The sequence below is a fragment of the Odontomachus brunneus genome, unplaced genomic scaffold (assembly GCF_010583005.1).
Source record: "Odontomachus brunneus isolate Ranch 3 - 2012 unplaced genomic scaffold, Obru_v1 Obru_scaffold_051, whole genome shotgun sequence".
Taxonomy (NCBI): domain Eukaryota; kingdom Metazoa; phylum Arthropoda; class Insecta; order Hymenoptera; family Formicidae; genus Odontomachus; species Odontomachus brunneus.
Genome location: NW_022639501.1, coordinates 1,365,967 through 1,376,882, shown reverse-complemented (window position 1 = coordinate 1,376,882; position 10,916 = coordinate 1,365,967). Strand labels below are relative to the sequence as shown.

The 10,916-nt window shown below is 37.0% G+C and overlaps 1 protein-coding gene across 2 annotated transcripts; it reads right to left on the bottom strand.

Annotated features, from left to right (window-relative positions):
* Positions 1–1,894: 1,894 nt before the first annotated feature.
* Positions 1,895–9,459, bottom strand: LOC116845317 (protein shisa-5-like). Of its 2 annotated transcripts, none has more exons than XM_032817847.1 (5): positions 9,293–9,459; positions 6,518–6,677; positions 5,260–5,390; positions 2,940–3,059; positions 1,895–2,656 (listed from the first exon to the last, which is right to left on the bottom strand). In XM_032817847.1, the coding sequence occupies exons 1-5, from the start codon at positions 9,348–9,350 to the stop codon at positions 2,574–2,576; spliced, it is 552 nt and encodes a 183-aa protein (XP_032673738.1). In that variant the 5' UTR covers positions 9,351–9,459; the 3' UTR covers positions 1,895–2,573. The 2 variants fall into 2 exon arrangements, with proteins under 2 accessions (XP_032673738.1, XP_032673739.1); XM_032817848.1 differs by having other exon boundaries at positions 2,940–3,056.
* Positions 9,460–10,916: the final 1,457 nt, after the last annotated feature.

Below are 10,916 nucleotides of genomic sequence, written 5' to 3'. Positions count from 1 at the left end.
ATGGGGGGGGGGGGGGGGGTAGAACGGGGCGAAAACGGCAACGACGTACCCGAACATCGTGACCGACTAACAATTTTCTTCCTCTCGACGACTTCCCATAGTTTTCCGAACGACTGTACAAAAGTCCGCGTAGTTGATCGCCTTAGTAAGGTCCGCGTAGGCACTATATAGACTTACGTAGGGAAGGATATTATTACAAATTAGCGTCTAAGGAAGCATATATTACGTGTATTTTACGTGACGAGTGTGTGGTTTAATATACGTAATATATCTTGTGTACGGGACATGTGACGTCTTGGGTGGCGTTTTTAAGAAAAATTACGAATCGTGTTTTGTTGTGCCACTATTTACAATCATCGCGTCGTCGTCGCCGTCGTCATCATCACCATCATCATCATCATATCATCATCATCATCATCCTCATCATCATCATGATCAGCATTGTCGTCGTCGTTTTTTTTACATTGCGAGATATAATTCACGCACTGAGAACGCAGCCGAATGCGGTGTAAGAAGAGCGATTTTGTATCATCTTGTCAGCAACGCGCAATTGGCATCATTGAGCCGGCGAACGCTTCGGTGGAGAGAAAGAAAAAAAAAAAGGAATCATTAGCGTTTAGATTGTAATGATGTTTTTATCAGGTGCGAAAATATGTGCCTTTTTAGTGCGATAAGCTCGAGATAAGCCTAAGAGAAGGTTAAGAGATATTTATAAATTGCAGTACAGGGGCCCAATCCAAGCTAGGAGGAGAGCGTTTAGCAGCATGTATCCGATGTTATTTCTATTCCTCCTCTCGAGTCGTATCCTGATCATTATAATTTCTTTTTACCGTCAGAACGACACCATTGCGTCAAGTGTATCGTTCGACTCGTGTTCCCTGCGAATCGATTTTTTTCCTCTCTGCGCGTACTAGGCCCGCTCGTCACGCTTGGTTTGAACACTATCAGTCTTAGTTCATCGAATCTTTCGGATACTCTCTCGCGCGCGCGCGTGCGCCGAAAATTTCGCCAGAACTCTCCGTCTCGCGTGGAGACAATGTACATTATGGAGAATTGTACATTTTAATAGAAGATCGCACTAATATGTAAAGATATGCCTGATACATTTTATTCGTCTATAAATTTGTAAAAGAGAAGAAAGAATATCCAGTTGATTCGCGCACGTGAAAGCCGCGTGAAAAAAAAGTTCGTGTGAAAGAAAAGAGATATTTTCTTGAAAGAATAAAATTCTCGAGGCGGAAGGTATTAAGTTGTGTGAAGGTAATCGTATGATGTAATGTGAAATCGCGAAAGACACCGTTTGTGCTTGCCGCGGCCCTTGATCGACGATTCGACCTTATAATTTGCCGAAGCTCGCTTCCTACGCGTGATCCCTGTAGGAAAATCGAAAGAAACATTATAGCAACGACGTACAGTTTATTTGGTAATCCAAATCGCGCCCGGAAACGCGATGCGCGCATTGCGGTCGCTAACGATCTTTAATTGTAATTGATCATTAATATCACGAATGATAAAGTGTTCCTGTACCTAATTAATTATAATATAATGATTATTATTGTATATCAAAAGCATTGAGAATAATAATAACGCGATTTTCACTGGATCGAATGAACGCTGTTTTACACGGTTCTTCAAAATCTTTTTCTCGTTCCGCAGTCCCGTAGTCCTTCGCTAACAAGCTCCCATTGATTTTCCAAAACGTGAATTCCGAATGTTTAAGAAAGGATTTTGCACGGGGTGAGAAAGGAAGGATTAAATTGCTCATATTCATAGTCAGGCCTTATATTTAAGGTTTCCTTAAGGTCATCAGATGCTCTGTAGCTAATAAAATGATCCGTAGAGCATCTGAAGATGAACTTAAGACCTAACTATGAATGCAGGCAAAAATCTCCAATATATGTAGTCTGTACTTTTTATTTTATTTACAGTAGTCAATAGATTTTTGTCGAGAGTATTTTAACTTCTTGTTGTGTACATGATTCCAGTTGACCAACTTTTGTTGCAATTCAACAATGATACATTTCAGTACTGTACAAGTGATAATAGTTCAATAATATGTTCGCCTTTCCTCTCTTTTCAAAGTTTCTCTCTCTCTCTGTCTCTCTCTCTCTTGCTTCTTTCTCTCTTTCTCACATCAAACTCCTCTCTTGACGAGAATATGTCACGTCTGATTTTGCTCTGCCACTTCGCGAAACTTATAGAAAAACTTATAGAATATTTTTCGAAATAGCAAAGAGTATATATTTAACAAATACATGTAAACGTGTAATAAAATAAAAAAAGTATCGTCAAATACTATCGCCGAGTAGTAGAGCAAGTCTGCAATTCTGTATTTTCTAAGCGATAAGAATTTGTACGAGATAATATTTGTGGCCTGACACGGAGATTTGGAAAACATGCACATGGTTGCATTTTGACATACAATGGTGGATGAACACAACGTCTTCTTAATATGATAGGATGCGTTCAAGCCTTGACGGTGAAGATCACATCCTTGAACGGATAAAAGGAAGGAACCTTGCAAATATATCGTCCATAATATTTCCATATACATCATTATAAAATTAGGAAGATCACTGTGGAGGATACGCGGGATTGTAAGGAGCCTGTTTAGCGTACGCTTCATTATATTGCGGCGGTGGATGTTGTGGAAAACCTTAGAAACAGAAGAGAAATAATTATGATGAATTATTTATGCAATTTATCTCTCTATATCTTCTATCGATGCAACGCAAAAATGCAGGACTTAAAAAAAAGAGTTAAGACTTATATAAGACTTAAGAGATGTCTGGTGGAATTTCTTTTGTGTGCTTTGTGTTGTCTCTGAAGCAGAGCACATCAGTTGGATCCGAATCCATGGTTTTAGTTCATGTGGGTCTATGCATTTTTGCGCTGTCTCTGTATGTTACGGATTATACACAGAAATTTTGATCGAATACCTGCCGGGTTCGTTGGATATGGCACGTAGTGATTCTGTACTTGATCTCCTTGACTGGTGTAACTCGGTGGTAAATTCGCCGGAGTTTGAACTACATGTACAACATTAGGTGCTTGAACTTCTGCAACAAATACACAGGCACAAAAGGATCCGGAGCGTATCGCAAAATGGGCGCGTTTGTCTCAGAGACAGCAAGCAAACTAGCATCAAGAATCAAATCAACGAAACTAAACAAAAAAAAGTGAGAATATATAAATACATATGCATGTACTGTATCTTATCAATTAGATAGGGTAGATAAGTTGTATGTTATGATGTCGAGATTTGTGCTTGTCAAATCAAGAGAGAAATTTTATGTATATATATATATGAAAAAATGTATATTCTTTTTATATATTTATAATTTTTTAGGAATGTATATAGTCACAGAACGGTTACAAAATGGCTTAGATACAATGAAGTTGGGAGCTCACCAAATTGTCAAAATTGAGTCATTATCAACGGGCTTGCGCTGTAATAATATAACTAATAATTAATAATTAAAAAAAATAGAAGGATTTTTATTATAAAAAAATAATTTTTTATTGTATTGTTATCTGTCAGGTAAAAGTATAATAAAGAATTACTAATTACACATTTACTCTGTCACAACCGAGTACCGTCCAAGCCCGTAAGTAAGTATGCAGTAACTCGCATAATCGTGAATATTTAATGCGCTCCTAACTTACATGGAAGAAAACATGTGCAAACCATAGTACAAAACGAATGTACATGACTCGCATTCCGAATACAATAGTACCTTTTACAATCTCACATGTTAGGCTAGAGATGCGACATAATACAATATTATAATATAATACAATATAATACATTATAATATTATACATTATAATATACAATATTATAATATACAATATTATAATATAATACAATATTATAATATAATATTATTAATCGGGTCATTCCACCCTGATAAAGCGAAACGAAACGTTCGCGGAATGTTCGGAATCAGACAAAGGATTCATGCGACTCAAACTCGAAATCAGATCTAATACAATATTATAAAGACTCACACAAGTGGAAGGAATGTTTCGTCCGCGCGTATTCGGAATACTTAAGTGAATGACGAAGGATAATATTCAAGATGGCTATCGTATAAAGTGTTCCATATAATTTTTCATGCGCTTTGTAGCAAATATTGCCGTGTCTTTTGATAGTAATGCTTGAAATTATTAATTACGCATAGATGTACAGATACATTCATTATGTGTAGTTTGTACAAATGTGCGCTGTTGTCATGCTACGAATATAATATTTTATAAATTAAAAACGAAAACATAAAAAAATATAAAGTCTTGACAGTTCCTCTTGTCAGAGACACGTCTATTACATGAAACACTTTGTACATATTCATGTACATATTAAGTACAATTCGGAGGAGACTCTAAGTAAGCTTAGTACTACACAAAGTATTATCGAAATCAATAAAAATATTAAAAAATATGCGACTTAGAAAACAGCTATTGACTCGATGTAGTCTTCTTTACGCGTCTATCAGACTTGTTTTCCACTGTGCAAATAATCTTACATCTACAGCAGCGGATTCTACTTATAAAAATACTACAATTGATCAATTTTAACTTAACGCAAGACTTGCAATATTTCTTCTGCTAAAGAGAAAAATTAAATGTAACAGAAAATAAAGAAATAAAAAATATTGTGCCAATATACGAGAGCATTCTTATAAGGAGAATCCACTTCGCGATTAGTGTATACTATGAAATATATTAAAATACATTCCCAACGAGGATTATTTCAATGCGAGATTATACATGTGTAGGAAGCGAGATACAAATAATTGTTAAAACTCTTTCGAGCTCTGATATATAGATACTCTTCACAAGGCATTTGAAGGGTGTGTCGGAATGGTATTATGCCATGGTTGGTCCTAAAAAGAATTACGATATCATTACTGGCCAATTTAAGGAAGAAAGAGAGAGGAAAATGCAAGAAAAAGAGGGAAAGATTAGGAGTAATTTTAATTTCGCAATATCAATTTACTTAGCACCGCGTTCGCGCAAAAAGTATTTATTGCCGCTGTCTCTGACACAAATTATATGCACATTATTGCGACGAATTTGATAAAATTAACATCAAGTCCACCTCGGACGATCTATAATTCGTGATGCATTTCCACTTACGATCCTAACATATCGCGAATTATGGATCCTCTAAAGTGGAATTCAGGTAAATCGTGAATAATAATGTTAACTATTTGAGCGTAAAAAAAAGGTTAATTAAAAAAAATTTAACAAGCTTACTTCCATAGACGGTGCCTCGATGACGCCGGCGGTACCACGGACAGCAGCTGCAGCAGAGACAGGATATGCAGCAAACTATCAGTGTGATAACTATACCTGCTGTGATTATCGCAGGCACGATGATACCAAGTCTGAAATACAATAACAAATTATAAGAATATTCGTAATTTCCCATGACATATTTTCCACTACGCGCGAGTCAGTTTTTTATATCATTATTAATATACAATAATAATAACGACACCAATAGGAAGCCTATTGTTAATAAGCTCCGATTGATAAAATATTAACATGTTAAATTGTGGTTTTTCTTAGTTTATGTTTTATTTGTACTCTTAAAGAAATATTGCCCGTTAATAAATAAATAAATAAATAAACGGAGATATGAACACACACACACACACAGGGTGAGGCATTTAAAACAGGTCACCTGAATAACTCGTTTGTTTTTAACAATAGAAGGAAAAGTGCCAAACAAAAGTTGCTTGGTTTTGAGGGGCACATAATGTGATGTCAATAATTGTTTTGTAGGTGGTTTTGTAGGTGCATAGAGGATAAGCAAAGGTCAAATGTTTTTTTAAATGGAATGTTTTTTTTATTTATATTCTGATCGAGCGTTTTATGACGAATACAGTGATCTATAATTAAAGATCAATCAAAGTTATGCAAGACCAGTAATGGAAAATAATTGAATGGAAAATTGTTCCAAAGCACTCTAAAACGACGATTATACATATACACATACATACAGAGTGTTATCTTTTCCCCGCCCACTAAATATATAGTGTTATTCCTTATGGAAAACTTCCAATGAAAAAGTTCCAAATGGAAAAGTTCCATTTTTGAAATAAGCTCTTATTTATATAGCAACTTTCTAACATTTAATATAACACATTTAATATAACGCATCTAAATTAAAAACTTATTTAAATAACACTTGTTTGAAATTAATCAAAGAAAATGGATTTGCTATACACTAGATCGTCCGAAGCATAGTTTGTGAAATATTTTGTTTTCTCGATCGCTTATATCTCGTAAACTACCGATATCTCGATACTTTTGCTCAGTATTTTTCGATTCAAATTTTCACGAGGAATAACGTTATATACTTAGTGGGCGAAGGAAAGATAACACGTATAAACATTTGTAGCATAAAGTGCGTAAAGTATATGGAATCGAGCGTTTCTTGGAACTACTTCATTAGATATCATGCAAGAATAAGTGAGTGGTTCATTGGGAGTAAATTACGACTGATTACCCAGTTTTCAACGCAAACTCTTCGGCGTCGCAACAATAGGCCGTGTCATTAGGTATATCGTAGCAGCAGTAAGACTTGGATCTACTATCTAAGATCCCCGGGCATGTGTTTACCACCTTCTCCAAGAAGTTTGAGCTTCTTCCCAAACTGCAATCCATCCCTGAAAATCGAAAACTCCATTAAAATTGTCCGTCGAAGCAATAACGATACTTCTACCTGTAAAGATTTTTATACCCGGTTAGTGAGAAAATCATTTATAAAAAATTATTGCATACCCCATAACGTGTAACATTTTCTAATATGTTGTCTTTAACGTTGCATTGATACCACTACGAAATTGCATGAAGACGATCGTGGGTCTATTTCTCCAATATAAATTTGTGAAAAGTGAACATTTCTATGTATTTTCAAGATTAGATTTCTTATTTTCATACGCGAAAAATTCATGATTGACTCTGTTAGACGTTTTATTTCGACGCTTCATTATTATAAAAATATTTTTATATTTCAGAATGTGTATATATCGAAGCACACGGCTCTCTGACTCTGTAATCGAAGTTTTTTTCATATCGTGATTTTGCCCAAAACCATATTTTAGTGTCCTAAAAATCAGAAGCGGTCCGAAGTTAAGAAGGCATAGCTCAGCGACATTTATGGCGTTCGCTGCGTAACCCGATCGCCAAGTACGGTTATAGTTTACAGTTTGCGTTATCGACTTGGAAGCATAACATGATACACAACCGCAATCGGATATACGTATTTGATAACGCATCCGTTCCTGGAAGTAAAGAAAAAAAGAGAGAATCGCAAACGCGCAACACGCCGGCAATTCAGAAGTTATTTTCGAGAGTCTGGGCGATCAATTTTGTTCACAATTCAATATATCCGAAGCAGTTGAACATTTCTTTTGCGCGAGACAACGTTTGAAAAGAGAACCAGGGGTCGACTCCGTCGACGTCGATAATGAATCTGTTTTCTATTGCTGAACTAGTGTACACTTTCGGAACTTAAAAAGAGATAGATATACAGATAAAACTTGGTGGAAGAAAGAGAGAACTAGTGCAACCGGTTCAACAATAGAAAACCGACTCCACGAACGTTGATCCTAGTTCCGCTGTACGTTGCCGAAGCTCAGTCTGTAACGCGGCACTTGAGAAGGAACAAAAAATTGATTGAACTGTAATAGAAGTTAAGTGACATATTATATATCGGGCATTTGATCTCGATAAGATCTAATGCCGCAATCGGTAGCCGACGTTCGTATCGCGGCTGGAGATTTCATCGGCAATAACAAGTGGCCTTCGGGAGTATCCTGCGAGAATTCCTCGAGAGGAACGAGAAAACCATATATGGGAGTCGTTCATCGTCCATAAATTTATCTTATCATGCATGCAATTAGTTGCCAAGTCAGCCTAACAAATAAAGCGATCGCAAATGAGTATTAACGCGTTCTTCTCCGAAAAATTTTGAAGAATCGCGCTGCTTATCTAAAATGTGTTTCACCATTCTGGGAAACACTGCTTGTGCATGTGACATAAGTTGCGTTCGGCGTTGTAAATCGAAGACGTCGGATTGCTCTTTCATCTCGAAGATGCATACGAGATCTCGCGTCTCTCTCACTTCTGTGCATTTTCGAGGTAAAAGAGCAATCCGACATCTTCGATTTACAAAGCCGAACGCAGCTATAGATCAGAAGCATCGTGTAATTCGGGTATCAATGTCTGAACAATCTCAACCTTTCGTCCCATTAGTCATAATATCATAATATTATCGTCGAAAAATTCTGTTTCTCAGTGTTCTTTGAACTAGGAAATAGGAGAAAACATCCAACAGGATCAATCATAAATTTTTTTCCTTTCGCGTGTGAAAATAAGAAATCTAATCTTGAAAATACATAGAAATGTTCACTTTTCACGAATTTATATTGGAAAAATAGACCCACGATCGTCTTCATGTACTGCTATTATTCACTTTTCATAATTTCATACAGGGGGAAGGGAATTATATGATTGCCAAGTACGAATTCGCGTGATGACTCATGACTGATGTTCGTAGTCGATACTTGTTATGGCGTTCGCCATTTTTTGACACTTTTGTTCAGATTTTATCAAATATTAAAATATATAAGAATTTATTCTTTGTTTTTTAATCCTCTTTTTTATTTATCCTCTTTGTTTTTTATATCTCTTACTGAAATTCGCACAAGGCTGAGTCACTAAAGCCACTGGGCGTTTTCCCTTACAGCCAACAGCAGAAAAAGTGCACTTTTACTTTGATAAAATTCAGAATTGATATATCTGATAGAAACATATTCTGAGAATTAGTAAAAAAGAAAACAAATTCTTCCAACAGATGCGCTGCGAACGCATTGGGAGGAAGCATTGTGAATTCCCGTCACTGATTGTACATAACAAAGTACTGATTCATGATCGGTATTTAATCAGGGTACACTGAAATGATATCAAGTGCGGCGTCCTTCATAGCGATGTATCTATCGAAGTACAAAAGAAAAGACCGATATATATGTATACACGAGACAAATCGCGTTCGCAGCTCCGTTTTTCTCGTTGAAGCTTCGCGCGTTTTTCTGAATGTTCTCTCCATTTTCCCCATCTTCCGGCATCTCGTTTACTCACGCGTTGACGTTACATTTCGTTACAGAAATACCGCGAACGCGGAGGTGTAAGGAGTCTTTTGTTTCACAATGTACACGCGCCACTCCCCAAAGCACATCGACCACATATCAAGCACGCTGGACGATTCCACATTCTTTACCATAAGCAAATCCTGCGTGCAGGCACAGCAACAAAAACGCTCCAGTAAGCCGCGACATTTCGATCAACGTGTTTCACGTCACTTGTGACGATGAACTTCAATGACGCAATCCTCCGGTGGTCGAGTCCAAGCCACGAATGATCAAGTGCTATAGACGACGACAATACCGAGCCTAACCAACAACCTGCAAGATAGTGCGCAGTGACCCCGCTTCCCGCGCATGCGCGCTAAATAATGGCGTATCTAGAAACGCAAATACGAAACATCGTAAGTGCGAAACTTTTAGTATTTATCGCACAAAATAATAATATATTTCAGAAACATGCATATGCGCGAATAATTAATTAATGCAATTAAATAAATTAATTACTGTTGTGTCGTGCATCTGAAAATATATGTCCGTTTGACTTGCCGTTGATTCTTACCATTTGGTTAATATACACTAGAAATGCCCGATTCTTAATCGATTCGATTCTTTCTCTAACAAATTTAGGGAAAAAGGGTTGTTCGTGCTGCTTGCATGTTTCATATTTTTTGCTTTTAAAAAGAGATGAACGCCTAATCAGACGCTTAAAAGAAACAATCAACAAGTTGGTTGTCTCGCTTTTGCTTTTTCCAAACATTCCAATATACTTTTGTCTGGTTTTAAATACGAAAAGTGCGAAGAATGCAAACAACACGAATAAGCTTATTTTTGGGGAAAGAATCTAATCGATTCAAAATCGGGCATCTCTAATATACATAGATGTCTATACTAAACTAGGGGTGCTTTCCAGTTGCGTACTGTGTTACACAAAACCAGTTTATTGGTTGCATATTATCTTACAAGATATTATAGATAATATGTGATCAATAAACTGGTTTTGTGTACGTGTGTGTCAAGATGTGTTACGCTCTATGCACAATGCTAGGCAACAAGGAATAGGAAATAAGATTGGTCAATTATTTCTATTCCCTGTTCCTATTGGCTAATGTCTATTCCTATTGCCTGTTGCCTGGTATTGTGCATAGGGCTTTAAGCAATTGGAAAACATCCTAGATTCCTAACTGAGGCTTCGAATTTGCGTCGCATGAGGTTTCCGGTTGTATGAAAATAGCGAGAAAATAGCGGCGGTCCTGTGTATGTATGTGTGTATGTGACGCTGTGTGTGTGACGTGTCACTAGTGTGAGTACAGTGAACAAAGGCGTTTTTTCGTTTTGTGACCACAATACCGTTTGGTTGCTTGGTTTGGTCCACTTAATGCTCGCAACGCCTCGAGCAACAAAGATAGAAAGACGCATGTGGCGTTGCGAGCGTTAAGTGGACCAAACTAACCAACCAAACGCTACCGTGATTACGAAACGAAAAAACGCCTTTGACTTGGTTTACATCGTGCACTTGATACGCGTACTAAATACGCGTATCAGTTATTACATATATTATATATCAGTACATACTTAATATATTTTGTCACGTCCGACCGACCAGGCTGTCAGCCAGTGATAATTTTTTGTCCAAATAATCTTTTACCTGAGACACTCCAGGAACGAAACCTTTCTTTCCCAAAAGGAAGGCATCACCTACCATTCAGACCCCCTCCTAAAGGCGGGATCACAAAAGCTCAGTAGCAGTAGAGTAGTGAC

Excerpts from the sequence above, each read along its gene's own strand:
- LOC116845317 (XM_032817847.1), bottom strand. The coding sequence starts at position 9,350 with ATGTCGCGGCTTACTGGAGCGTTTTTGTTGCTGTGCCTGCACGCAGGA. Across the intron at positions 5,391-6,517 it reads GAGTTTGCGTTGAAAACTGG|ACTTGGTATCATCGTGCCTG; the intron begins GTAATCAGTCGT and ends ATTGTATTTCAG. Across the intron at positions 2,657-2,939 it reads ATATCCAACGAACCCGGCAG|GTTTTCCACAACATCCACCG; the intron begins GTATTCGATCAA and ends TCTGTTTCTAAG.